This window comes from Dendrobium catenatum, unplaced genomic scaffold, assembly GCF_001605985.2.
Source record: "Dendrobium catenatum unplaced genomic scaffold, ASM160598v2 fragScaff_scaffold_858, whole genome shotgun sequence".
NCBI classification, from domain to species: domain Eukaryota; kingdom Viridiplantae; phylum Streptophyta; class Magnoliopsida; order Asparagales; family Orchidaceae; genus Dendrobium; species Dendrobium catenatum.
In genome coordinates, this window is record NW_021319320.1 from 423,063 (window position 1) to 441,523 (window position 18,461).

An 18,461-nucleotide genomic window follows, 5' to 3' on the forward strand; every position below is an offset into this window, starting at 1 on the left:
GTATTCAAGGCGGTAAAGAAATATAAAGTTTAACGTCTTAGCATTGTACGAAAATCCGGCACGCAATCAGATAAGAGAGATGGTGCGTCATTCACTAGAGACATCAAGTTTTTTTTACGTGGAAAACCCCTGAAATAAGAGGGAAAAACCACGGGGTCTGGCATAATATAAATGAATCCACTAGTATTGTAGTTGATTAAAAATGATGTCCTTCCTCAGGGAAAGGCCTTAGCTTGATGTACATATTATAGAGTACATTATATAGTGAGAATACAAAGCATCAATGTTGATGTGTTAGTTTGGTCTGAAGGACTGTAGTCGGTATGCGACGTAAGTCGGGAGGATCGTAGTTGGCGGGTGACAGCGGTCGAAGGACTATAGTCGGCGGGCGACATAAGTTAGAAGGACTGTAGTTGGCGAGCAATGTAAGTCTGAAGGACCGTAGTCGGTGGAAGACGGAGGTCGGAAGGACTGTAGTCGGAGCGACGTAAGTCTGAAAGATCGTAGTTGACGGGCGACGAAGGTCGGAAGGACTGTAGTCTGATGACGGAGCTCAGAAAAATGACATCAGGTAGAAGTCCATCAATGGGCAGAAATCCAACATCAGATAGATGTTTGGTGAAAGTCCAGCAATTGGCAGAAGTCCAGTGTCAAGTAGAAATTTGACGAAGAGCGTAGCTCTGACGTCGGGTAGAAGTCGGACGTCAGTTGGTGGCCGAGGAGAACTCCGACGTTAGATGACATTCAGGGAGAACTCCGATATTACTTGGAGTTCTGGTGAAACTCCGACATTACTTGGAAGTTGAGCTGAATTCCCACGTCATTTTGAGGTCGGGCAGAATTCCAGCGTCGAGCAGAACTCCGACATTGTTCGGAGATCTGGCAGAATTCCGGCATCGGGCAGAACTCTCGCGGTGGACTAGGAGTTATTTCTTCATATCCTTCTCTTCTCCTTCTCTTCTTCTTCCTTCTTCTTGCTTCTTGCTTGGGTCCCCCTCTCAAGAGAAATGAGGGGTTTATTTATAGATTAATGGAGTTACATGGCCTTTAAATATGTGAGAGATCATGGGCAAATCGAGAGTGGTCCGATGGACGGCCGATATTGAATCCTTTGATCGTGGATTGTTTTTCAGGCATTTGAAGGCCTTAATGATGCCGGAATTCACCGATCTTGGGCTCGTTGGATTTGTCTCGTCGAGCCGCTTGATTCGACTATAAGCACATCATTCTTGGAAACCATTTGGAAACTCAAATTGTGGTTTGAACTTTCCAACAGTACTTCGGGTGCTTGATTTGGACTCATTTGTGCTCGGATTGAGTCGAATTTTGTGTCGTTGGGTTCGTATTTCTGAGACGCTCAGTTTGACTATAAGTTTGCTGGAATTGGAGTTTAGGTGATCCCTAATTTAATTTTTGAAGTTTCCGGCTTGATTTTGGCTCGAGATTCGTGCCCGATCAAAATGATTTTTTGAGGATATATCAACCTTACTTTAACAAACTAAAATAATTAAATTTGTTGAAAAAAAATATTGTTTGGCGTTTTTGTTACATTAATGCTATATTATAATTTCTTATTTATAGAAAATATAATAAAGCTTACAATATATCTCATAAAAATATTTCATAATAGTATTAATCATTCATGATAGAAAACGATTGAGAGATAAATTATTAATGTTTTATTTGGGACAAATTTCTTATTGTTTTCTAAAGCAATTTTTTTGTAAAAAAAATTAAATGAAAAATTTTTGGACTAAAAAGATGTTTTATAAAAAGGATAATCCTAATCATTATTTTAAATTAAATTATTTCTTTAAATAAAACTATTAATTTCAATATATTAAATTTAATAAATAAATAAATAATATGACAGAAAATTTTAAGAAAAATGATAATGAAAACTTTTAAAATTCTTAAATCTATTTTAAAATGAGTGTAACATATAATATTATACTCATTTAATAAAATTTAAAAAATAAAATTTATCATAATAAAATATTTGATTAGAATGCCCTTACATAAATTTTTTTTCTTAATAAATATTATCAATGGCATTACATTATACTGAGCATTATCATTCAGATAATATTATTGATATATCATCCCAAAATTATCTTGATCGGGCACGAATTTCAAAGCAAAATCAAGTTAGAAACTTCCGGAATTAAAAATCAAGAGCATCCGATCTTCGATTTCAGCAAACTTACAGTCAAACTGAGCGTCTCGGAAACACGAACCCAACGACACCAAATTCGACCCAATCTGAGCACAGATGGGTCCAAATCAAGGACCTGAAGCACTGTTGGAAGGTTCAAACCACAATTTGTATTACCAAATGGTTTCCAAACATAACAAACTTATAGTCGAATCGAGCTGCTCGATGAGACGAATCCAACAAGCCCAAGATCACTGAATTCCGACATCACTATGATATTCAAACGTCCATCGAACGGTTCAAGATCTAGGGATTCAAAACCGGCCGTCCATCCAACCACTCCCAACTAACCTTTGATCCTCCACCTATTTACGGGCCATGTCATTCCCAAAATCTATAAATAGAGCCCCCCTCTTCTCTTGAAAGAGGAGACCCCTTAAGCATAAGGAAAAAAGAGAGAGATCGGAGACCGCTCTTGCTTCTTAGCCTCCTTAACCACCACCGGAGCTTCGCCGGACCACCGCCGGACCACTGCCTAACGCCGTCGCTCCATCGGACTACCACCTGACGCCCTGTGCTCCACCCGATCACCGCCTAACGCCGTTGCTCCACCGGACCACCACCTGACGCCTTGTGCTCCACCGGACCACCACCTGACATCATGTGCTCCACCGGATCACCACTTGACGTCCTGTGCTTCACCAGACCATCACCTGAGGCCCTCACCTTCACCGAACGTCTTACGCTTCTCCAGACCTTCACCTAAAGCCTAGAGTTCCGTCAGACATTCATCTAAGGCCCGGAGTTTTGTCATACCATCATCTAAGGCCCGACGTTCTGCCTGATCATCATCTAAGGCCCAGAGTTCTTCTAGATCATCATCTAAGGCCCGAAGTCCTGCCAGACCATTACCCGACACCCGGACTTTTATTGTACAATTGTTACTTGTAATCTGACCGCCCTCAAAGGCGAGTCAACCCATTGTAATCAACTCAAGTTCTAGTAAAATCTTTTTAACTGGGCTAGGCACCGTGGTTTTTCCCTTTTTAAGGGTTTTCAACGTAAAAAATTCTGTGTTCTCTGTGTGTGAGCTGGATATTCGTGCAACGCTAAGACGTAGTATTCTAACTCTATCGCCGTGTATATTTTAGCCCGCAACAATTATTATTTGCATAATCTTAAACCAATTCTTAAAATTTCAGCTTCATTGTCTTCAAATACACAATCTCACACTTAGGTCTTGTTTAATACAACTTTCCCATTGATTCTTAAAATAATTTTTTAGCTAAAAAATTAAAATTTATTATATTAAAAATTTGCTTTAAGAAACAATAAAAAAATCTTCCCAAATGAAACCTTAAGCTTCATTTAGGATGGCTTTTTTACTGCTCTTAAAGCAGCTTTATAATGCAAAATTAAATTTTTATACTAAAAAATTGATTTAAAAAACAATAAAAAATCCGCTCAAACGAAATCTTAAAGTCTATTTCAAACAACTTTTTTATTGCTTTATATTTAGACCGCAACTAAAAGTTCTATTTGACTATTGCTTTTGGCATCTTTAAAAAAATATTTATACAAAAAAATTGTTTTTTACAAAAAGTCCAGAAAATATTACTTTTCTAACCACAATTTCACAACCTTTTTTATAAAAAAACTGCAGAAATCCCACACAGCCACTTAATTCAACAGTCAATTCGAATGAATGAAAATTTAAAATTTAAAATTTATAAAATTGAATGTCTTTCATAATTAAAAAATCAATAATTTTTTTTTAATTCAATCAAACTTAAATAAACAGTAAATTTTTTATAATTAAATTTTTATTAAAAACTCATTTTAAGAAGTAGTAAGAAAACCTTCTCAAACATCAAACGTAACCTAAATTTATATTTTTTACTCAAAACGAATTCAAAATAAATTGAATGAGCATCTCAATAAAATATAGGTGATTAATCCAATAAAAGCTCGATTAGAACAAAATTTAACTACTTGCTTTGAACTGATCTTAAGTTAGAGACAACTAAATTCTAGTTCAAATCATTTATACTTCGTTTGGGACAACTTTCTAATTACTTTCCATACCAATTTGTTAATATAAAAATTTCTTGAAAGCAAAAAAAAAAAAAAATAATGATCAAAAGCTACCCTGAATGAAGCCTTAGAATATAACTTCATTTGGGACGGCTTTCTCACTGCTTCTTAAAGCAATTTTTCAGTATAAAAATTCTAATTTTATATTAAAAAACTTCTTTAAGAAGCAGTGAGAAAGCCGTCCCAAACGAAGCCAAACTTATTGTTTTCCAAAGCAACTTATTAGTATAAAATTTTTTTGAATAACAATTTTTATATTAAAAATCTATTTTAAAAAACAGTAAAAAAGCTATTCCCAACAAAACCTTAGTCATAGGGTAGAAGCATCATTGCCCAAGAAAAAGTTTAACTTCAACAAAACTAATGCTTATATGAGCCTTACCAAAGACAATCAGATTCTCCTTTACCAAATGATCATAACATAAACAGTAGAAATACAACATAATCTACAGTTCTTAAACCATTATGAAAAGAACTCTAACAATTCTGGAAACAAACAGCTCCTTACCAGAAGTTACCAAAGTATTTTATTGTAATGGCCATATATACATGAAAGGGAAAGAAATATATAAAGCTAATCACCATAGCAAATAATCAAGCATTGTCTTCAGTTCTGAAAACTGCATAGAAGATTTTCCAAATGAACTCTTTAAAAGCATGAAAACTGCACGTAGATGTGTATTAACTATCCAGAAGGTTCTCTGTGTCGATTCACAAACAACTTCCTTATATCTTCAGTGACAACATTGCTCCTACCATATGACAATATGAAGTTTCTTAATAAAGTAGAATATATATTGAAATAAATCAAAACAAAATTAGAACAATCTGTGTCCATGCCTGGATAAATTATTTTGTGCGGACACCGGACCGTCCGGAGGTCAATTAGAACATGTCACATCACTCTTTTTGCTTGGTGCCGATGCTGGGTACCGCTGGGTACCGGGTGACGTCGTGCGTTCTGGTTGACCTCCGGACCGTCATGTGTCCGCACTGAATAATTTCTCCCATTCTTGCTGACAAATAGTTCCCAACCAGGCTATAATCATGCTTAATACTATCAAGTTACATATGCTTGCACATATTACATAGAATGATGTACAGATTATACAGATATATGCAGAGTATACATCTAAAGAGTAAAACCTACATTTCTTTATACCATCTCTCCTAAAAATATTTGAAGATGCTTAAGCCTACAACAATTTTTTAAAGTCAAATTTGAAGGCTATTACACATCAACCCAGGAATCATCCTGAATTTGCAACCACATGAGACATATGATAGGAAATACTTGAGTTCGTAAGTAACCCTAAGGGAAATATTTCAGTTCGCAAGCAAACCTATCACTAATTGGTGAAAACAGCAAGAATGATGCAAAATCTGGACGGAAAACAGCCCCAAACGATAGACTGCAATAAGAGAATCAAAGCCAAGCAAAAACAAAGCAAGATACAAGTGATCCTCAATTCGAGAGGAGGATTGTTCTCTCCCAAATCTCTAGATCAAGCAATCTAGAGCCAAAACACCCAAGAACTCAAGAGAAAACAATATTCAAGCATGAAAAACTCCCCTCCCACCAGCCCTCCTACTAATACAATTAATTTTCGAATTCAAACATCTCTCATTCAAATTTTCCCTCTCAAACTAGCCTCCCAAAACCCCTTCTCCCCATTGCTCCAAATGGGTGGCAGCATTAAAGGGGGCGGACCCCCCTTTCTGCCTCTTATAAACATGAGCCAGCCGCTGGGCCGGTTCAATGTGAACCGGCCTATCACCATACTCTATGATGCCCTGAGACTTTATAATGTTAAAATATGTAATTCTTAAAACATGTAATACATGATGCAGTGTAACAATAAGAATAATGAATAGATCACAAAAAAAAATAAAGTAAAACACAAATCTACGTTAAAAATTAGGGGTGTCAAAATGGGTCGACGGGTCGGATTCGGGTCGAACCTGAGTTGACCCGGGTCTAAAGTCTAAACGGCCTATTCCTAATAAGAATTCACTATATTGAAGAAAAAATAAATCGAGTGAAAAGCGGTGGGCCACATAATATAGCGTATTCCTAATTATAGGTAGATATATGTGTAAGAAAATCAGCCCAATCCCTCCACCTCCACTATAAATCCCTCAAAAAAAATTCTCATAATGTAAGTCGCACCATGAGCTTTTGACCCAAGCTCAACAGATTTTGGGTCAAAAACTCTTAACAATCTCCGTCATAATCCAAATTCCAAAAAAACAGAATGCAAAACAAGATTCCAATCATTGACAAAAAATTCTCCACCTCTTCCATAAAATTTTCAAGAACAAAAACAAATGCAAAGTCTAAGCAATGCTCAGACTTCACAATAGGGAGTCACTTCGTCATCATATAAGCAGGATTATCATGGATGTTGACTTTACTCAACAATATTATCATAAGCTATGATATCACGCAAAAAATGATACAATATTAAACCAACAAATAAGTTTTTCAATGTATCCTTTCTGATTTAGGCTTCATTCGGGATGACTTTTTGTTGCTTTTTAAAATAGCTTCCTAGTATAAAATTTTTAATTTTTGTACTAAAAAACTGCTTTAAGAAGCAACAAAAAAGCCATCCCAAACGAAGCCTTAGATACAATATACTTGCTTTTATATCTTTCTGAATCTCCATGCCAACTATCTTTCTTCATGCTCCTAAATCTTTCATCTCAAACTCCTTGCTAAGCTAAGCTTTGAGCTTTCATATGTGACTCTTATTATTGGCTGCTATTAACATATCAACAACATATAGGAGTGATCTATCATCACTCCTTTTAATATAAACGCAGATATCATAATTACTTCTGAAATCATGAGTACTCCCAAAAGAGTAAAATCTCTTGCATCATTGTCTGAACATTATTTTAGGCCATAAAGAGACTTTTTAAGCCAGCACACATAGTCTTTCTTTCTAGAGGCTATTAATACCTCTGTTGACGCATGAAGATAGCTTCCTAAAGTTCTCCATGGAAGAATGTTGTTTTCACATCCAACTATTCAAGCTCAAAATCATGCACTGCCACAATACCAAGCAAAGCACAAATTGAACTATGTTTTACAATTAGAGGAAAAACATCAATGAAGTCTACTCCTCGAACCTAAGTTCTTCATCTCCTAGAGTTCTTTCTTTATGAACACCCATTTACAACAAACAACATTCTTACCCTTAAGGTAGTCTCACTAAATTCCATGAGCCATTCTTATGAAGCAATTCTATCTCCTCCTATCAGGCAATCACCCATCTGCTGGAATTATTAGAACTAATTGTCTCGAAATAAGTAGAAGGCTATTCACTAGAATAAATACCTTCAGCAATATTCAAGACATACACAAACAAATCGGCTTCTCCATACCTTTGGGGAACTCTAATATTTCTTCTAGGCTTTCCTTTTGCAATGCAATGCTGTGGTGGTGGTTGTGGTGGTGCTAGTGAGAGAGCAACACCACACTGTACCTCTAAGATAGACTAAGATGTGGACCTTGATGTAGATTAAACTCCACCTAAGTGCTTGATTTATGTTGATTTGCCTCACAAGAATTTTTAAGAGGTAAATCATGAAGCATGGCGACTTCATCAAACATAATCTCTATTAATTATGACTTCTATGTTCTCTAGACACCAAATCCTGTATCATTTGACCTGAAACTTATAGCCAAGATTTTGATAGATCTAAGCAGGACAATGTTAGGCCGGTTCACCCTAAACCGGCCCAACCGGCCCTTGCTACAAGAGGCGGAACTTGTCCGCCTCCATGGATCATGCCCATCCACATTGAGGGCCCCACTAGTCCAAGTAAATTTAAATTGAAAAGGAGGGGGCGGCTAGGGCTTAGGAGGGGGTGGCTAGGGCTTAGGAGGGAAATTAGATTATGAAAGTTTTTGTATTGAAGAGCATGAGATGTTTAGAGAGGGACTATGTTTTGAATTGTTCTCAATTAGGGTTTCTGGGCAACTTGGGTTCTAGACTCTCTTATCTAGAGATTTGGGAGAGACGATCCTCATCTTGAATTGAGGATCACTTGTATCTTGTTTTCCTTATTGTTTGGCTTTGATTTCCCTAGCGCAATATATTGTTTTGGGCTGTTTTCACCCAGATTTCGCATTATTCTCGCTGTTTTTTCACCAATTGGAGATAGGTTTGTTTGAGAACTCAAGTATTACCCTTAGGGTTACTTGCAAACTCAAGTATTTCCTACCAAACATCCCAATATCTTCAAACTAGTGTACTTTGCATGAGTATCACCATTCCTCCTATGGAGACTTTTTAGTAATAACAGTTGAAAAAGAGTGATTAACAAAGAAACAATATAGAAAATGCTTCAGTCTAAAAAGACTTAGGTAAACGAGAATTAAAAAGTATATAGTGTACTTTCTCCATCTAAGTTCTGTTCATTCTCTCTACTATACACCATTCTGCTGCGGAGTACGACAAACTGTTAAGTATCTCACAATCCCTACTTATTTACATAAGAGTATTGAACTCATTAAAACAAAACTCCAAGTCATTATTAGTGCTGATACGTTTAACTTGCTTCCATTTTTGTAACTCAATCATGTTGGCAACGCATCACTCATTTGCTTCAAGAATAACACCCAAACATTTCTGGAGATAGTTAGCAAGTAACTAGCACCTCCCTTGGAAGGCACCCAAGATCAGGCTTCTTTTTTCAGAGTGGGCAAAAAAAAAAAATTTGGTGGAGGGCAGGCAAAGATGCTTATGATTAATAAAATTAGGGCAAAAAATTTTTTTGAGAGGCGGCAAAATGCCCAAAATATTCTAAAATATCCCCTCTATTTTTTTTTTTTTAGGGTGGGCATTTGCCCCCCCTCAACTCTATGGGGATCCGCCCATGCCCAAGATAGTCCCCAAAGATCATGGTGTATATAATCGAGTGTTCCCTTTGAACCGTGAATGCCCTTTGTGAATCTGACTCTCTTTATCTTCCCAAAATTGCAGTGCTCACATAACTTCAATTTAATAATATTATGTCCATCAAGAAGTATTCTTCTACAGTTCTACTCAATTCAGCCCAGGAAGCACATGCCAAAGTCAAGCAACATGATTATCACATAAGAAAGGAATAGCTAAAGTTGTATCACTTGTAACCATACAACTTGACAAAAGTTGTATCACCTGTAATCATACAAACCGACAAGACGTATAAGTTGTTACACATTTTATAATCGTTCATCATACCAAGAGCACCTTTGTTAATCATCAGACTCCACCTTCACTATTTTATTTGTTCCCTTTTCAATCAAAAGTACTCAAGGAGATAAGATTCCTCTTCAAAATTGAGATGCGTCTCCCATCACCTAGTGCTCTGACAACTCCATCAAACATCTTGATTTTGAGCGTACCATTACTAACTACCTTAAAAGATGCATTGTTTCCCACCAACACATCACTTATAGTCACAATTTCATATGTTGAAAACTCTATGAGGAACAAGCATGCAATTCGAATCAAGAATCCGATCCTCGTAAAGTTTGGAGTCACCATCATAAGCAACTAGGAGTTCTCCATCACAATAATCTTCCACAACATCAACTTCACCGAATTTTTTGGTTATTCTCCCTTCTTATTAGTAGGGTCCACCTTCTTATTTGACAACTTGTAACATTCAAATTTAATATGCCCCTTTTTTTATTGTAGTGCTACAAACTTTATCTCTATTACTAGATTTGAAATTCCCTTCACTTCACCACCATAATTTTCTTCTTGAGTTATCCCTCGAACAAGTAGGTCTTTTGCCTGAACTTTTAATCTAGCCAAAAAGATGTTTCATCTTCTCCTTAGAAAATGGAGCCTCACAAACTTCATTCAAAGTAAGAGTATCACGGTTATTTTAAATAATGTCTCCAAAATTCAAATAAGAAGAAGGTAGCAAACACAATAGGATTAATGCTAAATATTCTTCATCATACTTAACCCCCATGGTATCCAAATCGAAAACAATTTCTTTAAACAGTTTGATCTTCTAGAGACTAACCTTTTGTCATATAGTGGGAATGTAGTCGCTACTTCAATTACAACTGATCAAACTCTGTCACACACAATTGTTCTAACTTCAACCACAACACAACAATAGTTTTTTTTTTTTTTCCTTCAAAACATTCTAATATTTGATTCGATCATGGGTGTAAACTAGTCGAGTCGAGCCAAGCTCGAGTAGCAGCAAACTCGAGCTCGACTCGTCTTTCAAAAGAGCAGCTCAAACACAAGCTCAAGCTCGAGCTCGTATCGAGCCCGAGCTCGAGCTCGTATCGAGCCCGAGCTCGAGCTCGTATCGAGCCCAAAGAATGAGCTCAACTCATCCTTTCTCTCAGGCTCGAGAGCTTGGCCCGAGATGAAATCACGGGGAAGTGCCACCTATGGAGAAGGAAGATTGGAAGAGCTGTTCGTCATCACTGGAGAAGAAGTTCAGTCAAAGAAAATGAGGAAGAAGAACAGTGTTGGACCGTTGGTCTTTTTTTTTAAAGAAAATATGGACAGCGGGTCTTAAAAGAGAGCTCCTTTTTTTTTGTTCCGCCTAGCTCTGCTTTTAATAGCTATTTAAATTAAAATATATTTAAAATATAATGTTGGGGTTGCTGCAGCAGCTTTTTATCTAGAAAAAATAAAAAGGTGACAGCTAAATGTGCACAATTGTTGCCTCTTGATATAATATAATAATTATATTAATATATAATAAATGCTTTATGTTATTTTAATATATGCAAATTTTATTAAATAATTAACTAATTACGAACCAGCTCGTGAGCTCACAAGCCGAGCCTCATCAAACTCAAACTCGAGCTTGTTTAATAAACAAGCTCAAGTTTGAGCTCGAGCTCAAGCTCATGGCTCAATAAGCTCGGCATGCCAGCTCGTTAATGAGCCGAGCTTGAGCTGGCTTGTCTCGCATACACCCCTAGATTCGATAGATGAAGATGAATTTGAGATATAGGACGTTTTGATCCTTATGTTGATTTCCCTTTAGTGACCAAGTTGAAGTCATATTTTCAAACCCTAATAGTGCATCATCCAAATCTATATGAGTAAGCACAACCCACATTTTTACCTTTGCAATCCAATAGCAGTGTATCGTATTTCATGGCTGTCATCATCAAGATCCAATGTGAATTTATGCTATGATACCAATTTGTAACAATAAAAATGAAGATTATACCACAAAACACAAATTTACGTGAAACTTTCTGGATGGGTAAAAACTACAACTAGAGAAGAATAGTTTGTTATCTCAAAGAAAAATAGTTACAAGTTGGTAGTGGTGGCTCACATAACATAGCCCTGAAAGACCCTAATTACAAGTGTGTGTGTAAGGGTCTATAAGGGTCCATACTACAAAGTCGGCCCTCTGCTACCACCACAGATCCTCAAAATTTTCTCATAATTTAAGTTGGGCCAGATATGCCGCACTACAACTTTTTCAGTTCAAGCCCCATAGAATTTGGGTCATGAGCTCTAACACATACACCATTAACATGTTCAATTAAAAAATAATAAATAAAAGTCATGTATATTGTGGGTTAAGTGACATGATGATCATGAGAATATCAGAACTACGAAAGAGTCAAAGATTAATAAGTGCCCTTTAATTTTGAGTGAGATAACTGAAATATACTTCTAATAGTTTATTCATTCATATTGATTCTTTTTTATAATGTTTATTTTTTATTTCTTTTGCAGAAAGACAACATTTATCATTATATGAATTAGATTGTTAGCCTTTCATATTTATTTACTTTGTGATGAACCTTTCAGTTGTGTGTTTCTCTAGTTGCCAGAAGTTCCAGCAAAATATTTATAGGAAAGTAAGAAAATGAAAATAGAAAATTGTTTCATAAGAAATCCAAAGACAATTTCACACTAGATATAAGCCTCCTTTACAACAAAGAAATGAAATAAATAAATTTTAGTAGACCAATGGGTGTAAAGAAACTTACCTTCCCTTGAGCTGTGGGGGGATCAAAGTACCACTGACAGTATCAAGGATATTTCTTGAATGGGGTAGGTTTCCTCTCGGGTGCTTATTAGGTGGGTGAATGAAACCTGATCCATTTGGCTCCCTCTTCCTTGATGCTATTTCTGGAATAGTAGATGCTATGCGAGAAGAGTGGTCAGTGCCAGCGTATTGTTGTGGCGAAAATGATGGTGATGAAAGAAGAATAGATGCATCAGGAAGTTTTTCCATTGATATTGCATTCGAAGGAATGACAACGTCTGGATGACGGTAAGTTGAATGTGAAGAGCTCCTGAAAACATATGAAATTAACCAATCGGAAAGGAAATATGTTGCAAACAAATATTACAGCTTTCTTGATATAGAAAAAGTCTAGCCATTTAGCATAAGGTATATATTATTGTCTGAAACAACTACATTATAAACTTCATTATAAATGGCCTTATCTCACAAAGAGTAATGCTACTAGTGTCACATTATATTAAATGGATTTTTACATACATAAAATATAAAACTATTGAAAATACATATTTAACAGCTAAACTTCTATATTACTAATATAACACCTAAAACTCCTTCCGTCAAAAATAACTATCAACGACTGTCTTCCCCGTCAATGGCATCCTTTCACAGTGAATACAAGTATCTCATCGCTTCAATGGAGTGGTAGAATAAAAGAAAAAGGGGATTTTAGGGGATATATTAGTAAATATAGAAGTTTAGGTGTTAAATATATATTTTCAATAATTTTAGATGTTATATATGTAAAAATCCCTATATTAAAAATGTAAACCAGGATGTGATTTCATAAAATTGTAAACTATGTTAGTTGGTGTGACCATTCATAGATAGTTAGTTCAAGAATTAAATAGTTTTGCATTTTGCAATTGAAGATGGACCATCAACCCAAGATACAAACAAACAAAACTAACTTCACCTATTAGGGAAGTACTAGCATTTTGCATTGCCAGCATAAAATGAGCAATCTGCATTCTGCAATCTCCTTGTAGCCTCAATCTTTTATAGGATTCTGAATTCAAGGGTGCCATAAACCAAATATGAAATGAATAGCACTTCAATACAAGGAATCCTAGCTTACTACACGACTTAACCACTTCAGTCCCTTAGAGAAAAATTCCAATTCAGCAAAAGTTAACAGTAAATTTATCATGGGACTAAATATTCTCAATAAAGCAACTTCCAACTAGAATATTATAACCTTCAGCTGCAAAGATCTGAGATCTCAAATAAAGAAAGACCCATTCATAACTTAAGTTTGTTTCCTATTCAAACATAAGAGGCCAAACAGGGATTTTTAGGTTCAACATCAACTAAGGATTAGCTATTAATTGATGTCTAATCTATAAAAGTTTTTTTTTTTTTCCTGTTAGATTAGCTGTGTCAGCTAATCCAAACTGGCTAATCTAACTTGGCTAATCCACCTTGATACTGATACAAATAGAGTTAATATCATCCCTCCTCATATCCAAAAATTAAACTCATGCATAACAAACAGTAATTGACATATGCCATATTAACCCATCAAGATTATTATTATCTTTAAATTCCAGAATCTTAAACCCGAAAACCCAGTACTGCCATGCAAGGTCAAGCGATCAGTCACATGAACGTCACAAATTACCACCTTTTTTTAGTAAAAAAAAAAAACAATGCTATCAAATTTTGCTGAAATACGATTTCGGTCCAGCACAAACCCTAATTTATACGATGGAAAAACTGAAAAAGCAAGCCCAACTCCCACTGATCCGACGAATTCCATAAGAATTAAATAAAGAAACAATATTGTTACGATTTCGGTTGGCATTGAGGAAACTGTAGGGGAACAGTCGCAGCAGCAGCCGATTCGTTTGGTCTTTCCTTCTCCACCTGCCGTTCATCTCTTGTATCTTGCTTGTAGTGTTGCGGCTCTTGGTCTTCTTCAACCTCCTCGTCCTCAGAAGACGAGGCGTAATCCACTAGCGACATAGTTCTTCCTTTCACTACACTCTTGGTCTGTGTCCTTCTAAACTCAAAGAAATAGCTTGCGGTGACGGATTTTCAGTCTCACGGAATCCCGCGAGGACTTTTGTTTTTTTGGGGGGCGGGGGGCGGGGGCTAAAAAAATAAAAATTATAAAAGATTATAAATGATGGGTAAGGGAAAAAAAAAACCTTACAGTATCAAATTAGAACCTAACAAAAAAATAAAAAAGAATCTAAAAAAGAGGGGAAAAAAAAGGGTCATAAAACACCAACAAATGAAAGTAACCCCAACAAGAAAAAATAATCCAAGCAGAAGAAAATGAAACAACACTCCTAACCGAGCAACCATCCAAAACCAACCGAACCTAGAAGAAAAATCTTCTAAGCGAATCAATATAAAAACATTCACTCCTATAGAAAATGAGCAGTCTCCAATGAAATACAATGAGTCAGCAACATCCAAGACGTAACCCTGAACAGGCTCCAGGAGAGGAACGAACCACCACCAGTAAAAGCCAAGCAAAGATATACAGTGAGCCAACGGCATCCTTGTCGCAGCCTTGGACAGTCTCCAGAAGAGAAGAGAACCACCAGCAACAAAATCCAATTAAACTCCCCAAAAATTGGAAGAAAGGAAAATAACTCAATCCAGCCCCCAAACTTGCAATAACGCCTATGGGCGACAACAAAAACCCATGAACATTTCCCGAATCCTAGAAACCAGTTAGAAAATAATGAGAATAAAAGAAATAACTCCATACACATAAGAGAAGAACAAACTTTCAATGATATCAAAACCAAACATCCAAGGGTTTTAGAAAAAACCTGATTGCCAAAAAACAACAAAAGGCACTACCCAGACAAAATTCCAATAATAAAATACAAATATTTCTAATGAGAAATCTTAGCTAATAGATTAGAATAGATAAGTCTACTCAAATAATCAATATTAAAAATTTTATTCTCAAACATCCTAGAATTCCTCTCTTTCCAAATAAAGTAAATAGAACAACTAAGAGATGATAAAAATAAATTCTTAACATGAGAATCATAGTGAAGAAAAGATATAAAATCCAATAATTGCTCTAAAATTGGTCTGAACATAAAAAAATTAATATAAGGCAAAAAGTTAGAAATAATACTAAAAGAATAATCACATTAAAAAAATAGATGATTACGACTTTCCATCGCTTTCAAACAAAGGAAACAAGAAGTAGAGACGTTAAGATTTCTCTGAACAAAGACGCCAGATGTTTTAAGCCCCTTCAACAAAGACATCCAAGCATAACAAGAATATCTTAGAGCATATCTTTTATGCCAAATCAACTTATATCAATCCACTTTATTAAAAAGTATCATAAAAAGCTCTATAAAACATTTTAAAGGATGGATGCAAAACACCTCCAGGAAATGTTCGAAGCTTATGGATCAATAATAATGACTTGAGATACAATAGAAGTCATAGCTGGAGACAAAGAAGGAGATAAATTCCAGCAATTATGAGAAATTCAGTCCCCTAACTTTCTATTAAGAGAATTTGAAACCAAATTTACACTGTATTAAATAGCAATCTCATGAACATATCTCTTCAAGCACCAAGGATCCCAATATAAAGAGAGGGAACCTTTAGAAAAATATTAAATTGAATATTGCTTTTAATATCTCTCGCAACCAAAGATATATTCTTCCAAAACATGGAAACTGATTACTGCCAAGGCTTCCAAAAAGAGAAACACTTAAACTTTATCCAAATATCCAAAGGACCAATATCATTAATGATTCTCCAAATAAGATAATAGCTATGAGCAAAATTGAGAGCTTCAGGTTAAAAAATACCCAGCCCCCACCTTCTCTAGGCTTATAAACTTTATTCCAAGCAATGATATGAATCTTAATACTAGTTGGATCACCATGAAAAAGGAAATTACACCACACATTTCTAATAAATTAAAAAAAAAAAAAAAAGACATAGCAATCCCCCTAATCCAATAAAAAATAACATTAGAAATAATACAAAAACAACAACGTCAAGCCTTTATCCCACTATGTGGGGTCGACTACATGAATCCTTTTTTTCCATTGTGTCATATTAAAGGTCAAAATCTCGTTTAAATCTAATAAAGAAAGGTCATTCCTAATATTTATAACCAAGTCTTTTTAGGTCTGCCTCTACCTTTCTTAACATAAGTCAAATCTAATACCTCTACTCTCCTAACCGGGTCATTGGAAGGCCGCTGTTTTATGTGACCAAACCATCTAAGGCGACTCTCTCTAATCTTATCTTCTACTGGAGCTACTCCAACCTTTTCACGTATATGCTCATTTCGTATCCTATCTCTAAGGGTAAAGCCACTCATCCACCTGAGCATCCTCATCTCTGCCACACTTAACTTAGTATTATGCTTCTCTTTTAAAGACCAACATTCGGCACCATAAAGCATTGCAAGCCTCACCACCATCTGATATAATTTTCCCTTAAGTTTGAGGGGTACATTTCTATCACATAACAAACCCGATGCATTCCTCCACTTCAACCATCCAACTTAAATTCTGCTGATAATATCCCCAGCTCATCTGAATGATGGTAATCCTAGCTTCTTCTTCTTCTTCTTTTAAGCATACAAAATGATTCCAGCCTATACAAACAAAAAAGAAATCCCAACGAAATCTACGGAGTATTTGTTGGAGCTGTGCTCTACGTTCCATCAATAAAGCGCAGACTTATTCCTTAATTGAATAGTAAAATTTCATATTAAATTTATTTTTTATTTTTAATTATGATTCTTTGAATGGCTGTAGAAAAAGATTTTAATATCCAAATTAATTATTTACTAAATAAAAAGTTAAGATGTGTTGAATTCAAAATTTATTCGTAAATAACAGCTGACCTATTTAGAAGGCCTGCCCTATGAGTGAATGACTTGAGAACCTTTGAGTGAGTATGGGAGAGAGAGGAGAGAGACAGATAGAGGAAAAATAATTAGAGAACATTGAATTTGTGGGGAAATCAAGAAAATTTTAAATCTCAACTAGTATAAAATCAACTAAAATCACTCAAAAAGGATAGAAAAATGTTTCTAAACTATTCTCTCTTTTCATCTCTTATTTGTAGAATTATGAAGTGCTACAAAAAAGGCTATACCAAAAAATGAAACTATAATATTACATATACTATCAAGATACATGTCATCTTCTGATTAGCTAAAAGATGACGAGGGTTGGAAGGGATCTGTACAGTAGTTTTTGGGCACGTGAGCTCTTGAGTAGTGTCTATTTGACGAGCAAGCTTGGGTGAGTCTAGTGTAGGTGTTAGGTTGAGATGAGAGGATAAGCGACCATACCGACTTGCTTAATGTTGTCTGTGTGAGAAATTTTCAGATCGTAGAAAAAAGAGCGGATGGAAGGGAGAGGCCGGCCTAAAGTTGTATGTTTCTGTTGTATGATGAACTGAGGGTCTTGTGAAATAGATACTTTAAAGTAGCTGGTCTTTGTAAGCTAGCATGAAAATGATAGCTATATATGAGAGATTGAAAACTAAGATGGCGGCCCAAGTATGTGGTGGGTGACATGTTGCTAGCCTGGGAGAGAAGGGAGTGGTCTTAAGTATAAAGGGAGCTTCTTAGCAAGTCCAACTGAGTAGTACTTGATCGTGTTGGGTGAGTTCTTTTGTGGGTTCTAAGATACTAGTCCTCTCGAATTGTTAGGCGAGTTTTCTCTCATAGACACCTCTTGATGGCGAGTTCTTTGTCATGACCGCTGACTAGCTGTAAATAACTATGAAAAGCATATTTGAGTATATCAAGGATGAGCCTGTATTAAAATTAATATATCCACTTCTCCAAATGAATACAAAAATAGAATACATCTTTACAAGTAAATGAGTTAAATCTAACCAAACAAATAATGACTATGTCTAAATATTTAATCATTCAAATAACATGAATGATTTTTAAAACAAAATTAAGTAATTCATAATATAATATATTTAAATAAAAAATAATATCATTCTCTCGACCAGTAAATACATAATAGCGATTAAATGAAAGTGATATTTTTATTATGCGGATAATATAGTAGATGAAAAATAACCATTTGTATTTAAATAGATGAAAATCATTTAAGAAAAAAAAAAAAGCTTCAACTGAAATAACCTAAATGGAATAATCATTGTCACTGTAAATAGAACTCCTTTGTCTCTCTCCAAATGTTTAAAAGCAGCTTGAGAA

General features: G+C 35.5%; 1 protein-coding gene across 2 annotated transcripts; it reads right to left on the reverse strand.

Moving 5' to 3' along the window:
- Nucleotides 1-4,621: 4,621 nt before the first annotated feature.
- Nucleotides 4,622-14,947, reverse strand: LOC110099582. 2 transcript variants are annotated; one of them, XM_028697054.1, is made up of 3 exons: nt 14,679-14,947; nt 12,237-12,545; nt 4,622-5,001 (listed from the first exon to the last, which is right to left on the reverse strand). In XM_028697054.1, the coding sequence occupies exons 1-3, from the start codon at nt 14,780-14,782 to the stop codon at nt 4,935-4,937; spliced, it is 480 nt and encodes a 159-aa protein (XP_028552887.1). In that variant the 5' UTR covers nt 14,783-14,947; the 3' UTR covers nt 4,622-4,934. The 2 variants fall into 2 exon arrangements, with proteins under 2 accessions (XP_028552887.1, XP_020682438.1); XM_020826779.2 differs by lacking the exon at nt 14,679-14,947 and adding an exon at nt 14,064-14,375.
- Nucleotides 14,948-18,461: the final 3,514 nt, after the last annotated feature.